We start from the raw sequence: 19,102 nt of genomic DNA on the forward strand, positions 1-19,102 counted from the left end.
AAATATAAACACACAAAAATGTCTAAAAATTAACAGAAGGGACAAGTAAATAAAAAATTAAAATTAATAATAAAAACACCTCTAAAACCATTCGGCCTATTTTAATAGTTCAGTCACTAAATATATTTATTTATTATGATGTGTTAACTTTGTATTTCAGCTTTCAAATCCGTCTTCATTTTCTTTACAAAAAAAACACAAATAAGTAAATTTACCACAACCAGTAGTTTCTCAGGTTTAATAAACCTTTTAAAATTAAATGTTTAGCTCTACAACAAATCGGCTCCCCTCAGATTTTCACAGCTGCTCGTCGTTGATTAAAAATAAAAACAAGGTTTTCTGGCTTATAATCTTCTTTATTCAACAATTCTGAACTAGAACAGGTAAATATTCTTAGCTACATTTTTCAGACAAAGACAAAAAAAAACCCCACAAATCTTCACCACAATGTATTTGCAAGTGAGTAGAAAAGGCTGCAGTTCTGCTTTAAACAGCAAAGCTGGCAGAGAAAACTGGATCTTTGTAGCAGGTCAACAAATGACTTCCTCCTGAAATCTAATCTGGTAAATAATAATAAAAAAAAACACCAAGCAGGCAAAGAGCGGCGCTCAGCCGCCATGTTGGGCCGCGTGTTCAGTCGGTGAGCGACCCGGATCAGGTGACCTTCTGTCAGACTCCAGGAAGGAAAGGAAAGGTGAGCCACAGCAGAACTACGATGCTGCCACTTGGGTTAATGGTTCCTCCAGATACTTCACCAACGCCTCTGCCTGTAAACAAACACACACACACACCCCCACACACACACACTGCAGTTAACACGATCAGACAGCAGCTGGGCTGCAAACCTGCAGACTGTCAGACTGGAAAACATGAGTAATCTCTGCAAGAAGTCGCTCATAAAATTCATTTAACAGAATAATAACTCATAATGTTTACTGACCCGTATGAAAATGTAACATTGATCACTTCCTACTTCCTGTATTAGGGCCAGGCTAAGAATAAAGTGGAAATTACATGAGAACAAAGTCATAACATCACTAGAATAAAGTAACAATATGAAAATAAAATTGAAAATTATGAGAACAAAGTTGTAATATTACCAGAATAAAGTTGCAGTAATAAGAGAATAAAGCAATATTACCAGAAAAAAATTCATATTGAGATAATAAAGTCATAACGCCAGAATAAAGTGTTAATATTACCAGAAAAAGTCGTAGTAATATGAGCATAAAGTGATAATTTTCCGAGAATTCACCCCAATATAAAAACAATGAATCCAGGTGATCAGGATAAATGTCAACTTGAGAAAACTTACAGTTCATTTTAAAGGAAACGTAGGATTACTTAGAATCTTATAGTCACTTTAACTCTTTCCACTGCTGAACCTGAAACAAAAATCTGCTTCAGGATGAACTTTTGCTTTACAGGGATGAATGTGTGAAGTCTTACCTTGGCTTTAAGCATCCCGAAGCCCACCGTCTCCTTGGCGTACATACACAGCAGCAGGTTGGCGACACGCGTGATGGCCACCCTTCCTTCCTGAGGCACACAGAAAAAAAACAGCTTAAATCTACTCATGCGCACCTTTTCCCTTCACATGCCAGTCGTGTTTCTCACCATGCAGTCCATGAGGATGAATTTCAGCTTGTCTTCATTGAAGGCCTGGTGGCCGTTCTTGTCGTAGGCGGCCCAGATGTTGCTGGCGATGGCCGCCGTGACGCGGGCGTCGGTGTCTCCATAACCGGAGTAAGCCAGAAGAGAACCCTCGTTGTTGAGTAAACTGTGGGAAAGCAGAGAAATTTAAGTTTTCGTTGCTTTCTATGAGGTAAACAAACATCTGTGATATTTTCTTTTATAATAGTGTGCAACATATTGCACTCGGTGTTGTGATATAAATAGGACTGATAGCAATTATTTTAGTAATTACTCATTTCACACATTAGACACATTTTAAAAATGCAAATAATTAAATACATTCATTCTTCTAAATATTGCCTGAAATGCAGTAACAGCATTCCTTTAGTGAACGCTTGATGATTGGCAACAAAGAATGCATCTACATAACACAACATACATTTAACAGGTTTAAAATGACTATATTAATAATAAATACGTATTAAATTACAGGACTTCGACTTATTCATAATCTAACCGTCAAATTGTAGCTACGAACAACATTTTAAAGTAAAGACACGATGCTGCAGATTTATAATTTTCTCATGATTTCGAAAGTCATTCCTCAAAGAGAAAGGCCATAAAAACTAGTTGAACAATAAGAAACAAACAGACCATGTGAGTGAAAAACAAACAGCCACTGGCAGTGCTGTAAACCCATGTAAAGCTGGTTAGCTTGATGCTAGCTCCGTACTCACAGAGTGCTCTGGACTCCGTTGGTGTTCGCCTGGCTCAGCACCTGCGTCAAAGCTTTCGGCCGCAACATTTCTGTCTCCTAAACTAACAAATAAAACCTGTTTTATTTAAAATACTCGATATATTCTAAACAAAAAACCCCTAAAGAGTCGCAAACAGAGTACAAGACACAGTCAAGTCAGCTGATTCGACTGTCATCTCGCGCTTCCTGTTTCTCTCCTAATGCACCCTGGGTAATTGAGTCTTTTTAAAATTAAAGCCGGAAACAGTAAAGGAGCTGCCTCCTGTACTGGAAACTGTCTCTTTTACTGCAAAGTAGACAGTAAAGCAGTCTTCTTTACCGTTTCCAATGATTTTAAAGGTTTATTGTGCAGACTTTCTTTTTTATTAAAATGTTTTTCTGTCTTAAACTCCAATAAAGACATAAAAGTTATGTTAATATTATTTTCGTGATCATTATTTCGTGCTGACTTTGTAAACATCACAATGAGGTGCATAAGAGATACATGATTAACTGCAAATTGTTGAGTTCAGTTTGTTTTCTGGACCTCACATCTAATCAGTTTTGAACAGAAAGGCAGGAGATATTAAAGAGTTTTGCAGACTCTTGGAGGATATAAGTTATGACAACAAACTTCCATAAAACTGCAAAACAGCTGAAACACTGAGTTCCTTTAAATCAAGACTAAAACCCCACCTGTTTAGAGTTGCTATTGAACCATAATAAATGAAACATTGACCAACAGTTTTGATGTGAATGATTTTGGTGATGATACTCATATTTATGTAATACTTGTTCAGTTGTTGAATGTAAGATGTTTTCTGTATAACTTTGTAATTTTGTGTTCTTATTGTGTAAAGCACTTCGAACTGCCTTGCTGTTGAAATGTGCTATACAAATAAGCTTTATTGATTAATTGAGCATTTATTTTTCACTTTTTAAATTTAATTAATACATTAATAAGAGTATTTTCAAAATGCTGGCCTTGTTTCTGCTGTCTGATTGCTCTGGATGCCATGTTTTATAACAGGCTTATTTATTAGCTCAGTGTATTTCTCCACTTCCTTATGGCTTCCCAGTGGGAGGAGGAGATAACAGCTTGGTAATGTTGACCCGACACGCCTGAGCCAACTGTTCTTTACGTCGCTTCAACCCAACCGTCACTCTTTTCCTTCGTATAAGAAGACCAGGCTGTTATTTTCTTTTTTTGGATTCCTGCTGTTGAACTGCATCTAAGTGGTGAGTCTCTGTGGATTAAGTAATTAATAAATTAGTTTAGATTTACTTTTTAGCCAAACTATAAAGCAAATCAATCAAAGTATATCATAACCACGTAGAAAGCAAAATGCGTGACTCTTTCTGTTTGACTAGTGTGAGGCTTGATTCACTGATACACAAATACAAGACAAATCAGGAGCAGTAATATTCTGGTCCATGTAAATGAGATGTAGCCTAAGGTTAAGAAGAGCTTGTTTGGCCAAACGTTGGACCGGATCACTGTAAAACTACCATGAACTCCTCTCTATACAGAAATATTCAACTGGTATAGACGCTGGATCCAAACTGGGTCATCTAAAGGACAATATCCCAAACAAGGAAACAAATCTACAGCAGAATGACCGAAAAACATGAATTTAGATGTTGCAATGGCCCAATCAAAGTCCAGATCTCAGTCTGGGTAAATGCTGGGGTGAAAGCTAAAGCCGGCAGTTATTTACAGACAAAAAGTGTTGGTTCCTTTCCGTCAAATAAAATATTATTTGCTCACCACTTGATATTTCAGACCTTCGACCCAAACAGTGAAATTTGTACATTTGAGCGATCTTTGTTGTGGAAAAAAACTTTCTCTAGGAGTTATCTCAGCTAAAAGGGGTTTCAACTGATTAATGCAAAAACATTCTGATTTTAGATTTGCTAAGCAAATAGTTGAGGTTTAATCTGTATTATCCCACCGTCCATCTGAGTGTGGATTTGCAGACATGGTGTGGACAAAATGGGAGTTAATTTCTATATCACTGTATTAAAAGAAAATCGGTTTAATCTGCATTGTTGCAACAATTCAGCAGTTCACTGCAGGGTCCTGAAAGATCAAAGTAGGCAAACTGAAGCTTCGGCTGTTTGGATGCTAACCTTCCAGCTTCCTGCAGAAGATTTTTCAACTTTAAAGGGGCAGCGTCATGTAAAATCGACTTTCTGTGCTTTACATCATGCTATAATGTTATTCCCTCATCAAAACCACGCCTGGAGTTTTGCCTTGATTCTTTCATGCATGTCGGAGAAATCCTTTGAACTCCATGGCAACCATTCAGCTGTGCTTAACGCCTGGGCGGACGTAGCCCCGCCTTCAAGGACGCAGCTCCTCCTCTGAGCTTCCAAGCTTCCCACCTCGCAGATTTTTTATTTCATTTAACTTTTATTTAACCAGGTGAGTTATCAGGAACAAATTCGTACTTTACAGTAAACAGCGAACATTAGCAACAAAGCTTTACAGAGACAAAGGCATGGGATAAAATTAAAATTTAATTGTAAACTGAAACGTGTGCAGGTTTCAGACAGCATCTTCTTTAAAATACCTGTAGCCACTCCTTCAGACTAGTCAGCAGCAATTAGCAAACACCTGGTGGAACTTGTTATAGGAGCTGCTTCTGAGTGCAACGCTGTTAAAGGGTTAATAGAGGAGCCATGTTGTGATGACATCCTGAAGGCGGAGTTTCAGAAACAGCAGGAGGTTTTAAAGAGACAGAGGCCCAATTTCAAGGAGTGAAATTACAAAGTCAAGTTTCTTTTTAGTCGTATTTTCATACATGTAGCATTTTTATAACAAGTGGAGTTATTTAATTACTTGATTGTGCTATAAAATGTGCCTGGGAAATACTTAACTCTGGCCCTTTATGAACAGTTCTTAGAACCATTTCACTTTGTTTCTCAAATGATAGTTTGGAGGCATCATCACCAAACTCCTCAGTCCTCTTTCTGTACCTCCGGTTTTCTTCTTCTGCCATCAGGGAAGATGTCGGTGACGATGGCCAGAAACGACGGGGTCACGGTTTTTACGGTGCAGTCCGACCCGCAGAGCCGCTGGCCTCCGGTGTGTCAGATCCTGAAGAGCCTTTGCTACAGTCCGCTGTGCTGCTCTGTGTCCCCCTACGTGAGGAAGACCCAGGGAAAGTCCTACTCAGTCCTCGGCGTGAGTTTCAACTCCAGGTTCTGCTTGAGCTGCTGCTTTGCGTTAATGGAAGCGGATCCACACAACACCCGTCTCCTCTGTGCTTTGTCCTTCACAGGCCATGCAGATAATGATCGGACTGCTCAATCTGGGCTTAGGCGGAACCCTCCGCGCAAATCCAGACACTGACTGGCGGCTGAATGAGTCTGAATTTCCCTACTGGTTGGGAGCGCTGGTGAGCAACCTGCTGCCGGGTTAATCACCGGGTTTTCTATTTTTCATAAAGTGTTAAAGCACAAGAGCAAAGTCACAGATGTTTTTCTGACGTCACTGGTAAAGTCAACTTCTTTAACTTTATTGCTGATTTGACGGCATGTCATAAAGCGGATGCAGAGAGTTTACAACAGGGTGTGATTCAGCGCTCGATGTCAGAAACTCAGTTTGTGAGCAAAACTTTCTGAAATAATCCGCTAATGTCGAGAAAACACAATCCTGCAACTGTGCAAATTCATATGTGAATAAGATTTTTCATCCAATAAGTTATTAAAAAACATGCAACGCCATGATCCTTCTCCTGCTTCCGGTCGTCTTCTTCCTCGTGGTCTGCGCCAGTGGCCGGATTCGGATGTTGGTCAGTTTTATGGTCAGCTAGAAGTTGTGCTTCAACTATATTGCACATTTTGACATTTTGAAAACAAATTTACTGAGTGGAAGCGGCAAATAAAAAAAAATCTTGTTTTCCGATAAAGTTGTTTTTTTTTATATGTAAAATATTTTTTCACATCACACAAGTCACATGATCAACAACCGGATGTTTTCACTGGCGTAAACCACGAAGAAGAAGACGACAGGAAGTGGTCGGAGGATTACGGCAAGACATGTTTTGACTTAATATTTTTAAAATTTGAATTTGCGCAGTGCTAGTGCTATGGTCAGTGGAAACGCTACTATTATTCATAAGGACTGCAACATTTGGAAAACATGCATTCTTGAATGTTACGATGCAGATATCAGCAATTACTTCCTTTGAAATTAAGGATTTGGTTTCTAAATTAAAGGTTTATCTAAAAAGGAGAATATTATGAAGCAAACCCTACACTGATGCAGTAATTCATGGAGCCCCAACCAAACTACTGGGTGCATGGAAATATACAAAACCTGGCATTTCTGTTTTTAAAAAATCCTTTCTTCATCTCATGCAGCGTTCTAATTTCCTAAGACAAAAATAAATCAAAATATTCCTCTTTGTTGATAAAACTGACCTTTATTGTTTTTGGTTCCTCCTTTTCGCAGTTCATCACCTTTGGAGTGATGTGTATTTTATCTGAGAAGTTCCCAAGCCTGTGCCTGGTGAGTCGTTCAAACATTATTAAACTGACAGTTTGTTTAAACTGAAGATGTTGTTATTGATAGCAGAAAATCAGAATACATGACAAAAAATGTTGCAAATATTGCAGTAACATTAATAATGTTCCTCTGTTTAGTTATCTTAATATTCAGACGGTTTCATAGAGGCAACAAAATACAACTGAACCACAAAAAAGGGTCAAAATAATCAATGTTTTTTCAGACCATCTGGGTCAAGATTCACAAACGTTTAGTTGTATCAGGGACGTGGACAGATGGACACTAGGTGGTGCTAGAGAACCTGCCCTGTAGAGGAAAAGCACCTTTTGACATATTTTGTTTCATCTGTTGTCAAAATAAAAATGTTTCTAGTTGTATTTTTTCTGCTTTCTGATCCCTTCATGGTGGCAGAAGCTGGATTGGATTTTTGTTTTCATGACAAAATGGAGGAAAAATTTGAGAAAACTAATAAAAAGGAGCAAAAATAATCATCAATTTTACATTGAGTTTTTTTTTAATTTCATTTTTACAAGTAAAAATTTATTTGCTGACTTATTTCCTAGAAAGCTTTTGAAGGGTTCACACATGAGCAAATTCCTGAAATAAAGTTTACTTTTAATCTACTTACTTGTTTTTCTAGTTTTCATACCTTTTATCTCCTCTAAGCTGTGATTTGTAAAATTATTGTTCTTCTTGTTATTTTATAATCTGTTATTTTATTGTCATTTGTTTTATTTTTGGTGAACTTTTGTGTTGCCACTTGTTTTCATAATCCGTGAAATTAACTTTCCAAACTTGCAGATGCTCATGTAATGTTTATTATTTCAAAAGGCGCTGGAAAAAAAAACTGTAGTTAGTTCTTTTAGGAAGTCATAGCTGTTTTATATTGATATATTTTATTCAAATTAGTGAAACTTATCAATGTTTTAACTGAAAACTTTAGTTTGAGTTGCAAACTTGTGATGCAGGTCGTCCTGAATGTGATCCTGAACATGGCCGGAGTTGCTTTAGCCATAGCAGCCATCGTGCTCTACAGCATCTACGTATCACAACTTCGTTTCTGGTGGTGGAGTTGCTCCAACTCCTACAAAGCCTACTACAACCAAACTCCACCTTCACAGAGTGACAGCGAATTCTTCAGGCAGATGTGTCTTGAAGGACATTTGTTGTCTCAGGTGAGTGAGATGAAAATGTCACCAGGAAGGTTAAATATAGCTGTATTTCTATTACAAGTGTGTGCAAATCTTTGTTTATTTTCTGCTAGTGTTGATCAAACACAATTACACAATTGTTGTACTTATATTAAATGAGAATGTAAAATAAAATCACACACGAATAAGTTTGTTCACGCGAAAGCAAGAACCTGAATGTTGGCGCCAGTCGCAACGTCTCGTGTGACATAAAAAAAAAAAAAAAGTTTCCATTGCGGTTTTGCAAAATAAATAAATTTCGATGAGGTTAAAAAAGCCATCCAAGCACAAAAACCTTTTTACTGAAAAAACTGTTTCCAATTCTCCATCCATTTTCTTACACCCTTGTCCCTCAGTGGGGTCAGGAGGGTTGCTGGTTCCTCTCCAGCTGGTGTACCGGGCGAGAGGCGGGGTCACCTGGACAGGTCGCCAGACTGTCGCAGGGCAACACAGGAAACACAACCATGCACACACACACTCACACCTAGGGGCAATTTAGACAGACCAACTAACCTGACAGTCATGTTTTTGGACTGTGGGAGGAAACCAGAGTACCCGGAGAAAACCCACGCATGCACAGGGAGAACATGCTAACTCCATACAGAAAGACCAGGCTGGGAATCGAACCCAGAACCTTCTTGCTGCAAGGCAACAGCTCTACCAACTGCGCCACTGTGCAGCCCGTTTCCAATTCTCATTTTCAATTAAAAATGAGAATTGGAAAAACTTTTTTGCGTCACGAGTCACATTATCAACAGCTGGATGTTACTACCGGCGCCAACCACAAAGATGACGGCAGGAAGTTGGAAGACGATGGCGCCCATGTTTTTAATGATTTATCATGTCAACAAATTTATTCACATGTGATTTCAATTTTGTTTCTTATTTAATGGAAATACTGCAATTGCAAAATTGTGTTTGTTTTGACATTAGCGGAATATCGACATCTGTAATGGAAACCCTAATGACCCCATCAGGCTGTCAGGATAACCAATTACTAAGACTACAGGACATATCTAGGTGATATGTGGAAACAAATATTCATAAAGCCGTTGTGAGAATGCTTTGTGGTCCGATCAGGTGCTCCTGATAGGACTGAATGTTGTGCTGATCGTCCTGTCCATCATGGAGCTCTGCGTCGTCATCAGCGCCGTCGTCCTCGGCATCAAGACTCTGAGGAACTCTGCGCAGGAGGAAAACACCGTAAGTCCACACAAACTAAACCAGCTAGTTACTTTACGAGTAAACAAGAAGAAAACAGGGCAGACTGCTGGAACCAGCAGCTACTTCTGTTCGAGATGAAAAGCTAAAAGATGAACTGGAGGAAAACAGAAGCGAATCGGATCAGGATTTTCTCGTTGTGTCTTAGATTTCTTTATATTCTGACACTTTTTCTCTGCTGTCTTTTCATCAGAATGTTGAAAACACCAAACCTCTGCTGGAGGAGGTCACCTCTCATTCCACAGCCTGACGACCTCTGATCCTTTAAACAAAAAAACTGATAAAACTTTAAATGCCATGTGGTACATTTTGGTCCTTTTAGTTGACAGAACCTCATATTTCTTTTTTTCTGTGCCTATTTGTTAAGTAGCATTCCGACCAGGAAGTGCAGATATCACTGATTAGCTGCCCTGCAGAGTTAATGATTAGCTGAAGTGAAATAAATCGGCTGGGATCGTGTTTTTGTAATGATCATTCGGTCTTTGCTATCCTATTTTGGGTTAAACTGATTGAAAACACTGCAAGTACTGTAAAATAAAGATTCATGTCAATCTGCATAAATGTTCATTTTTAGTTATTTTCTATAAAGTCTTTTTTCATTTTTATATTTACATATTTGTGTGGGTTTAATGCACAAATGTCTCCAGGTGATTCTAATGATGAAAAATAGTTTTTATTGAACATAAACCATGTTTGAAAATGAATAAATGATAAAAAGAGACATTAAAATAACTTTGATTGTTTCTTTTTTTTGTCAGGAACCTGACAGCAGTCATGCAAGATGTTAAATTTGCAATCTTTCTAATATTCACCTTTTTTATTCAAATATTACACATGTGAAAGCAAACTGAACTCCAGGAGGACGAATACAGAGTGATGATAAAATGTGAAACCTGTTTTCAGGACACCTGAGGAGGTTTGTGCCATCAGATGAAATCAGTGTTGACCCAATTCACTAGCAGAGTCAGCGTTTCTTCATGGGAGTACAGAACAAAAGAATGAAAGAAATGGAGCAATATTTTATTATTTAATGTATAAAATGAACCAAAGAGCCACTTTGGACTCCAGAGCTTCTCATTTCAGAGCCCTGATCCAGAAAAGATAAAAACTGAGATATTATCTCAACACGGCTGAAGCTAAAAGTTTAGCACTTTAATTTTTAATCCATAGTGAAACTGAAGGTAAAAAGATGGCTGCATTCTGCAGGACTTGATTTCACCAACCAGATCGATCCACTTTCCTTCCAACATTTCTCCTTTTCCATCAGTTTTTGTCAAAAACACAATAAATGAATCAGTAACCTAAGTAATGAATTACATTTGATAATTTACTGTCAATCAATAATTGAAAGTTATTGTCTAATGTACTGCGTTACCATTTGTAGCACTGAAGTTTGGATTGCTTTGCAGCACCCCCTGCTGAGGCATCGATGGTTTCAAGCACCAGGACTGATGAGAAGGATTTCCTTCAAGTCTTCTTTAGAAACGTTGTCAACCTGCTGACACAGAAATATTCCAAAAATAAACTGCTAAAGTTAGAGATTTACATCTTACAACACAACTGATTAATAAAAGCAACTTCTCTGAAGTCCACCTTTTAAAAACGGTCCAGAAGAACAAATCATTTGGTACTTGGCAGCTAAAAATGCATCAGTCGACAAACAATCACTCTGCAAAGAGAATGATTATTCACAAGTAGAAAATATTTCAGCCCAAATTATTCTAGACTCAAATGTGAAGCCAACTGCCCAGCAGTCAAATGGTTTTTACATCTTTGACAAGCAGAAGTGGAGCCTCCTGCACAACCAGCAACAAGGAATGCAACAAGTGATTCCTGGATGGCAAGTCAGCATCTAAACATTTGTCTTTTCCAGCAGCCATTGTACAGCAAATACAGTGGCAAAGCCAGCTGACCAAACCGCTGGAGCTCAGCTGGGGTTGCTAGGTAACGGTGTGGGCTTTCAGGTTGCTAGGTAACGGTGCCCTGCCTGCTGATTTGTGGCGTTACATTCTGGAGGTTTTTGAAAACATGGTGTTTTTTTTTAAGTGCTCAGGCTGTTTTTAGAAGCAGTTGAGACTCAAATGGAAGCATAAAAACGTGAAAATGTGAATTTTGCGTAATAGGTCCCCAATATTTTACCTCTTCCTCCTTCACCTCACCAGTCAGGAACCCGATGCCAAGAGCAGCAAAAGAAATACTGAGAACCAACAGCAGAACAGCCAGCAGAATCAGGGCTCGGTCCAGAGACGTCAGTAAGTTCTGGTGGAGAAACGAGAAAATTCAAAGAAAACAGATTTTTTTTTCCATAAGCACACGTAGCTGAACCGCTGCACTCACTAACGCCTCCTGTAGCGCCTGAACCTGCTCACCTGATCGAAGGCGGCCACGTTTCTGCAGCTATCGTCGTAGCGATCGGGGTCAGAACCGGAGCGGTCACAAACCCAGAGCAGAGAGGAGCTGGTCAGGTCGATGGCGTACAACACGATGCCAGTGATGGAGAAGATCGCACCAACAATGTTCAGGAACACAGTGAAGCCCACCTGAGAAAATTCAACTCCAAATTCAACAATAAGGTTGTGACTATAATTATAACAATATAGTAATGGAGGAAGTTGGGTTGCAGTCTGAGAGAGATATTCAAATGATTTATTCTTTCTGCCCATTCTTTACTAATCAGAGGAAGAATTGCAGAACTCTATGGTACATTATGCCTTTTTATTAAAAAAGAAAATTATAGTAAAATGCTGGCAGCTATGTTTTACCGTACATATGGTCATAACATACAAGATATTACAGTATACTATTTTGGCAACTGTCACTTTAAGGGTTCAGAACAATAAACTGTTTATGGAGAAATACCATGAAAGCAGCAGATATACGTACATGGCCGTTTGACTCACCAAGCAGGAGGAAGGGAACCGACCCGCTAAAACGGTCATGATTCCTGTTACGACAAACTGACAACAAAATTCAAAACTTCAGCAACAAGAAACAAACAACATGAAACCCAGAAAAACCTGCTAAACTTGAATGACGGCGTCCAAAAGAAGGAGCAAATTTACGCCCAAAATGTTTATATTTTCAGATGAATCTCAAAAATTTTCTAAAGTAACAAAAAAAATTCAGAGTTTGTAAATTTTTCAAGTTTCCAAAGCCAAACATGTTCAACCATTAAACTCTGAGATTAATTTAAACATTTCTTAGTTTTGTCTTGCATTGTTTTTGTTTTGTTTTTTTTACTTTTGGAGCTCATAAAGTTTAATTTTAATTGTTTTTTTCTAGCTCATTTTTGACCTTTCAAGCTCAGATATTTACTTTAAAAAAAAAAAGAAATTTCTGAGATTAATCTCAAAATGTATGTTTTTTTGGCGTAAATTTACTCCTGAGAAATGTCTGTGTTTGTTGGCAGTAATTTACTCCTCTTTTCTGTCTACATTGGCTCTACTATGCCATCATAAGCTGATTAAGGCTTGTTTTTTGGAATATAAAGACGTTTTTAACAGTGTCTTGGTAGAGAGTTAAGCTCAACTGATTTTAAATAAATAACGTTTATGTACATCCTGAAAGAAAGAAAAGCATAACGTGTTTTTACCACAGCGCCCAACCAGTAAGCAGCTCCCAGGCTGGTGAAATCCCCCAGACGAGTGCTTGTTCTTCCCGGTCCGAGGCCGACATTCAGCACACCCACCATGATCTGAACAGTCTGCAACAGAAATAAAACCATGATCCCTGTCTTACGGTGAGACTTTCCCCTGGTTCCTCTCACCCCGGCAGCTGCAGCCCAGCAGCTCTGCACTCCCAGCTTCTTCAGGCAGCGGCAGCAGAGCGCCTTCAGGACCCGACACGGAGATGGAGACATGTCCCCGCAGCAGCAGCAGCAGCAGCTTCTTCTGGATTAAAATCAGCAGAGATCTGGGCTCACAGCTGGAGCATGAGGTGGAAACGATTGGGCAAAGGAATGTTTTAATCTGAAGAGAGTGAACTGAGTCACTGGTCTGCATCAACAGGCCTATCAGATGCAAACACATGAATAAACAGTGGTGGTTTTTCTCAAGGGAGAAAAGTTAAACTGATTTCTTAGCCATAGTCTTTTACAGGAAGAAAACATTTAGATTGGTGAATATTTTAGGGACAGAAATGCTAAAGTTCAACGATAAAAAGAAAAAAGTCAAGAGAATGTGGATTAACTGTTTTTATTTTTTATTTTTGAAGGAAACTTTTTACTTTTACTTGCGTAATAAAGGAGGGTTGGTGTTTGGAAAATTCCTCATGATAATATCGGAGCACAGCTGCTCTGAATGCAGTCACTGCAGCGATAAAACCGTTTTGTTCAAAGCAACAACATTTAAAACATTTAAGGTTTGGTGCCTTTGCTTCTTTATAGGCTTAAAACATGTGTGTATTAAGGAGAAATTTGTATTTCACAATAGAAAAGCTTCCAAAACACAGAGATGGAGAAAAACTTCCAGACTTTGACAATATAAATCTAATACAACTGTTTAATATCTTAGCAAAATCAGTTAAATCACAGCTTTCTACTGACTTTGATTCTCTGAAATTAAAACTTTTTTCTCCAAGTTAGATGTTTTAGTGAACCTGGAAAACCAGGTTGTGGAAGAGATTGAGAATCTTAATCCAGCTGAGATGTTTAAGTAGTTCTGATATGTATTTCATGTTCTTATATATCAAATAAACCCTAAGATTAAACAAATAACAGGAGACGTTTAAAATAAGTTTCACAGCAGCTGAGCTCACAGGAATAATCGGTGCTAAAACTTATGCAGAGGGATAATAGATATTTCAGGGACGTCAAACTCTTTTTTGGGCCATGTCAAAAATCTGAATGACCTTAAAGGGCCGGTTGTGGCCGAATATATTGATAAAACCAATTAAACTGTTAGAATATCAATAAATATCTGTTCCTCCAGGGTTTTCTGATAGTTCCAGGGTTGTTTACAATCAAAATGATAGATTTTGTTGTGCCAGTTTGGAAATGTAAGAAATTTTTACAATATTTGCATTAAAGTAAGATGTTAGGTGACTTTTTATTACTTGCCCTATCGATCATGGACTGTAACTTGACATCAAGTAAAACTGAGGCAGCAGTCACTTAAACTCTGTTTTTGACCAATTTTGAGAGGAATTTGAAGTAGAATAAGAAAAAATGTGAAGATTTATAGATTTTGTGTGAATTTTGCAGATTTGTGAGAAACTGGAGGGACGTTTTGATGTAGTTTGGAGTCTAAGGGGCCACATTCAGAGCTGCGGCGGGCCGGATGTGGCCCCCGGGCCTCGAGTTTGACATGTGTCAGATATTGTATGAACATATTTTGGGCCTTGCAGCTTGTTTTCTCAGTCCATGTGTGGATTCTCTCTGGATCCTCCCACATTTCTGTTTGGTTACTATAATTTGGTCACATGCATATTTAGAAAGCGACACCAAAAGTATAATTTCTGACGTAAAGCAGCTAAAAGTTGCTGCTTTGTAAAGTTAAAAATATTACAAGCCGAAATTCTGGATCTTTTTGTTCTGAAATTCACAACAACCATGAACTCAGCAGCAGGTCCAGTTTGAATCACACAATTATAATCAAAAAATTCTTGTACGTTTCTGTTTTGCACATTAAATAACATTTCAAAAGATGAGATTTGACTTTAGTTTAACTCATGATTTCATTTTGAAAAGAAAACACAGATGAAAACTCCTGACCAGAACTTCCTGTTGCTCGGTTCGCCGGAAACAGAACTCCTGATGTGAAAGAGGAAGATTCACGAAAAACAACCCAGAGATTTAAGGTCAGCAGTTTACAGCCTGACAGCAGATCAGCTGATTAGACAGTCAGTTGGATTATCTCTGATTTCACACATCATTAATAGTTTTAGCTGAAATAACAACAATGCGAACAACTGGTGCAGAACATTTCTGCTTTCTGATCACGTAGAAATGATGCAAGTTTCAGAGGGAAGTTCTGTGATTTGTGGGTTGGTCGTCTGTTCTGGTTCACGGAGCTCTGCAGGAACAAATAATCAATCAGGTTCGTTTGTAAGACACATTTTAGCAACAAGGCGGTTCAAAGAGCTTTATGTCACAGAAACATAAAAAATCAACAATTCAAACATGAAGTTTTTAAAATGTTGGTTAGAGTTTTATTAGTATATAAAAAAATTTATTCTAAACAGGAGGGATTTTAACTCAGCAGCTTTTCTTCTCACACAGAATGCAAATTATGCCAAATGTGACAAACTGCGAAAGAAAACAAAAGATAAAATTATTGCTGTTCCCATTTGTTGCTATGGCGACGGTCTTTAATCGCCCACTAGAAATCCCGACCAATAAGGAAAGCTGGCGACGTCTATTAGCCTACAGCAGGATTCACTGTCAGAGATGGGGAGTAATTAGTTACATTTACTTCACCGTGTTGAAAAATGTACTTCCGGAAGTAGCTCTGCTGTACGTTTTACTTTTACTTGAGTGAAGACAAGTTGAAGTAGAAATACTCTTACTGTAGTACAACGTTTGGATGCTCTGCCCACCTGAACTGGAGGATGATTCCCAGGCTAAAACTGAGCAGCCCAATCATGATGTGCTAAGTCTGTGAAAGAGAAAACTCAGGAAAATGACACACAATATTAAAGATTAAGATCTGCATCACATCATCTCGAGCTAATCCTCACAGGCAGGACGGGACATGCAGCAACCCCAACGTAATCTGGGTCGGCCCCAGTGTCCCTCTCTATTGGGATGTGCATGGAAAACCTCAACAAGGAGGATCAGAGATCTGACACCAGAACAAACGCTGCGGGCCCCTGGTGTTTACGCCACGCTCCCATGGGATGAGCTGTTTCTCATGACAGTAGCTGAGTTATAAAATTGACAGACTGCTAAATAAATAACTTTGCTTTTGGTTCACCTCTCCTCTCAACAGCAGGTCAAAAACAAACCACAGATGAGGACAAATCTGTCAAACACACTGTTCTCCATCCCACCTTTACTCGTGAAGAAGATGCCAACACACCTAAACTCTGAGGTCCAGACCGAACGAACAGTCCACCATTTTCCAGCTGTGAACTTTGACCCAGCACTCCGACGAACTGAAGACTCTCACATACTGGGATGAACTGTACGGTGTGGATGATGCATCTGCTCATTTCAGTTTCTTGCATTCTGGCTCTATTTCTTCCCACATATTTACCCTGCAAGTCTCTATATTTTCTAATCTCTTCCAAAAGAAATTCTTGAAAATTTCTCTCCATTTCATTCAGATGATGCAGACTCTCATCACTTATTAAAAAGCCTGACCTGTGTGGGGACGTGTCTGGCAGATGGCCGTCTGCTTTGAGTCCACATTGAATCTGACGTGTGGACCAACGTGGAGTGAAGGATCGATCTGCTAAACACCCAAATGCACTCTGAAGGTCATGACCTGGGGACACCAACAGAACAAAATCATCTGCAAGAAACAAAGATGAACCCAAGAGGAAGTCAGGAACTGTCCCTCCAGAGCTGCACCTGGAGATCCAATCCAACCGCAACAGGTGACGAGTGGCAGCCCTGACAGCAAAGTCCAATCCACACAGGAATGGGTCTGACTTTGTGCAGGGAACCGGACCAGCTGTTGCTTTGGTAAATCAAGGACAGGATGGCTGCATCCTGCAGCACCCAAACAGAAACACTTCAAAGACCACCATCCTAAGTCTTCATCAGACCCAAAACACACAGAGACAGAAAAAACAAACTGAAAAAGCTCACAATCAAATAAAAACAATTAATTCAGAAGTGAACAAAGCATTTTGGAAGAACAGCAGTTTCTTGCTCACCCCAAGTACCAACAGGGAGGCTCTCCGGATCCGCTTCAGGTGTGGGGGCACCGAACGGCCCGCCAGGCTGCGGCTTCAGGATCTGACACAGAGGAGGCAGGCGGCCGTTTGGGTCAGAGACCACCGTGAGGATAGTGACTCCATCGGCTCCATCACAGTCACAGACATCTTTCCAGAGGCTGGGAGCTGAGCTGAGTGGAGTGGAGAACAGGAAATATACTCAAACTGGATCCACTGGGTGGGTGAATGGGTGGGGTGAAAGTGGCACTGGTCACATGAGAGACATAATATTTACCTAATGTTTAATAAAGCAAAAGATTAGATTCTTAATAGAAACCATGTATGAAAAACATAGTTATGAGATTTAAAATTGGTGACTAATTCATTCTGAAAGTCAACATCCAACTTGTTTAAACTAACCTGCTTCCTTGTCAGTGTTTGTACCAAAGTCATAGTCAATGAATACAAAACTTAAGTTGGGGGAAGTTTTTCAAAAATTCCCACGTCAGTCATTGATTTTCTGGTGCATTTGTTTTTACAATAAATGATCTAATTGTTTAAACAGAAATGAGGAAACGTGTCGTGGCCTTGAAAGTTCCTGGCTATAACACCCACAGTGTTTGGGTTTCCTCTGGTGAGGAAATAAAGCTTCGTGTCTTTGTCTTTTTGCATTTTTAGTGTCAGAATGCACATTAAATCTCACTACATGTCGAAGCTTATGGTTGTACTTGTTGGATACTGAATCTCTAAGCTACAGCCTTAGAGATTCAGGGCCTAAAAATAGTCAAAGCTACACTCTGCAACTATAGAAGCTGTGTTTGTAGAGGAAATGTGGCTAAAATTAAAGCCTCGTGATGGGAAATCCAAAAATTGTACCTCTAGGTTTTAATGGCGTGGAGGTTATAAAAGAGACCCGGCGTTCATACTTATTAGGAAATCCTTTTATTGGCTTTGATTCTCCTCAGATCTTTATTATTTGCCTCCAGCCATGAAGAACTGAACCACATAGTTTATGGTTTTGTGCATCTAGTCACTGTTTTTCCTGTCAAAGGGTCAAAAATTCAGCTTTTCTTATTCGTAATTCTGCAGAAGGAATCTTTGAATTATAGGTTCTGGAAAAGTGACATTTTCTCGGGTTAGCGTCCCGAGCCAGAAAAGAAGCTCGGCTTCACCGACACCAAACTGATGAACTGTGACATCATTATTTCATTTTATTGGTTCTATTCTGACTTTTATACTTTTTCTGTTTTACTTTAGTAGCTTAGTTTTCATCATCTTTTCACCTTTTTTCCAGTTTCTGTAAACTCTCCCTTATTGTTGTTGTGGTTATTCCATACACGCGTAGCGTTTTGATGGTGAAGAACGTCAGTTCTGGACTTTTAAAACCTAAACTTTACACTGCAAAAACACAAAATTTCACCAACTAATTTTGGTCTAGTTTCTATGCTCACTTGAAACAAGGCAGAAGAAACGTACAAGTAACTTTTAAGGAAGATGTAAGAATTTATTTTAAGTCAATAATTCCTTAAAGTTGATGAAAAAGAACTTCTTCTATTGGCAGATAAATTCACTTATAAGAAATTTACCCACAAGTGAAATAATTTGTCAATATAACCAGTACTTTTTCATCAGTTTTAAGAAATTATTGACTTAAAAAAAGCTCCTATATGTTGTTGAAATATTGCTTATAAATTAGTTTTCTTTTATTTCAAGATATTTGAACTACAAACTTTACCAAAAATACTTGGCAAGATTTTGTTTTTGCAGTGCATCAGGCAGGTATTATTCTGAATAATAATCTCATATTTCCTGAAAATCAGGTGGTACCATGACTTTGTAAATTGATCCAAATTACTAATTTTATCAGGCTTTTATTAATATTTATAATTCATTTTGTGTCTTTGTTGCGTCAGAAACAGAACCGATGGAATTAGAGATTAAATTTCAGAGGGAATCTGATCGCACTGGTATTTTCTATGTAGCTAATGG

General features: G+C 38.7%; 3 protein-coding genes across 10 annotated transcripts; 1 reads left to right on the forward strand and 2 right to left on the reverse strand.

The window, feature by feature from the left end:
- Positions 1 to 335: 335 nt before the first annotated feature.
- Positions 336 to 2,596, reverse strand: lamtor2 (late endosomal/lysosomal adaptor, MAPK and MTOR activator 2). Of its 2 annotated transcripts, none has more exons than XM_008430714.3 (4): positions 2,373 to 2,595; positions 1,618 to 1,780; positions 1,450 to 1,539; positions 336 to 767 (listed from the first exon to the last, which is right to left on the reverse strand). In XM_008430714.3, exons 1-4 carry the CDS (start codon positions 2,438 to 2,440, stop codon positions 711 to 713), a joined length of 378 nt encoding a protein of 125 aa, XP_008428936.1. In that variant the 5' UTR covers positions 2,441 to 2,595; the 3' UTR covers positions 336 to 710. The 2 variants fall into 2 exon arrangements, with proteins under 2 accessions (XP_008428936.1, XP_008428937.1); XM_008430715.3 differs by lacking the exon at positions 336 to 767 and adding an exon at positions 822 to 992 and having other exon boundaries at positions 2,373 to 2,596.
- A 790-nt stretch (positions 2,597 to 3,386) lies between these two features.
- LOC103477560 (uncharacterized) lies at positions 3,387 to 9,856 on the forward strand. The gene is made up of 7 exons (XM_008430719.2): positions 3,387 to 3,610; positions 5,377 to 5,558; positions 5,656 to 5,772; positions 6,831 to 6,887; positions 7,853 to 8,059; positions 9,155 to 9,277; positions 9,489 to 9,856. The coding sequence occupies exons 2-7, from the start codon at positions 5,382 to 5,384 to the stop codon at positions 9,543 to 9,545; spliced, it is 738 nt and encodes a 245-aa protein (XP_008428941.1). The 5' UTR covers positions 3,387 to 3,610; positions 5,377 to 5,381; the 3' UTR covers positions 9,546 to 9,856.
- LOC103477558 (uncharacterized) lies at positions 7,687 to 19,059 on the reverse strand. Of its 7 annotated transcripts, none has more exons than XM_081616931.1 (9): positions 17,114 to 19,059; positions 15,830 to 15,888; positions 13,062 to 15,539; positions 12,888 to 12,998; positions 12,179 to 12,252; positions 11,665 to 11,835; positions 11,435 to 11,554; positions 10,671 to 10,793; positions 7,687 to 9,257 (listed from the first exon to the last, which is right to left on the reverse strand). In XM_081616931.1, the coding sequence occupies exons 3-8, from the start codon at positions 13,321 to 13,323 to the stop codon at positions 10,731 to 10,733; spliced, it is 801 nt and encodes a 266-aa protein (XP_081473057.1). In that variant the 5' UTR covers positions 13,324 to 15,539; positions 15,830 to 15,888; positions 17,114 to 19,059; the 3' UTR covers positions 7,687 to 9,257; positions 10,671 to 10,730. The 7 variants fall into 7 exon arrangements, with proteins under 7 accessions (XP_081473057.1, XP_017164722.1, XP_081473055.1 ...); XM_017309233.2 differs by having other exon boundaries at positions 15,830 to 16,991; XM_081616929.1 differs by having other exon boundaries at positions 15,830 to 16,719; positions 16,806 to 19,059.
- Between the last annotated feature and the right edge of the window lie 43 nt (positions 19,060 to 19,102).

Source organism: Poecilia reticulata, chromosome 16 (genome assembly GCF_904066995.2).
Source record: "Poecilia reticulata chromosome 16, P_reticulata-male-v2, whole genome shotgun sequence".
Lineage (NCBI taxonomy): Eukaryota > Metazoa > Chordata > Actinopteri > Cyprinodontiformes > Poeciliidae > Poecilia > Poecilia reticulata.

Excerpts from the sequence above, each read along its gene's own strand:
- lamtor2 (XM_008430714.3), bottom strand. The coding sequence starts at position 2,440 with ATGTTGCGGCCGAAAGCTTTGACGCAGGTGCTGAGCCAGGCGAACACC. Across the intron at positions 1,781-2,372 it reads AACGGAGTCCAGAGCACTCT|TTTACTCAACAACGAGGGTT; the intron begins GTGAGTACGGAG and ends GCTTTCCCACAG. Across the intron at positions 1,540-1,617 it reads TCATCCTCATGGACTGCATG|GAAGGAAGGGTGGCCATCAC; the intron begins GTGAGAAACACG and ends TGTGTGCCTCAG.
- LOC103477558 (XM_081616931.1), bottom strand. The coding sequence starts at position 13,323 with ATGTGTTTGCATCTGATAGGCCTGTTGATGCAGACCAGTGACTCAGTT. Across the intron at positions 11,555-11,664 it reads ACGTGGCCGCCTTCGATCAG|AACTTACTGACGTCTCTGGA; the intron begins GTGAGCAGGTTC and ends TTTCTCCACCAG. Across the intron at positions 10,794-11,434 it reads GTGAGGTGAAGGAGGAAGAG|CAGGTTGACAACGTTTCTAA; the intron begins GTAAAATATTGG and ends TTTCTGTGTCAG.
- LOC103477560 (XM_008430719.2), top strand. The coding sequence starts at position 5,382 with ATGTCGGTGACGATGGCCAGAAACGACGGGGTCACGGTTTTTACGGTG. Across the intron at positions 6,888-7,852 it reads AGTTCCCAAGCCTGTGCCTG|GTCGTCCTGAATGTGATCCT; the intron begins GTGAGTCGTTCA and ends CTTGTGATGCAG. Across the intron at positions 8,060-9,154 it reads AAGGACATTTGTTGTCTCAG|GTGCTCCTGATAGGACTGAA; the intron begins GTGAGTGAGATG and ends TGGTCCGATCAG.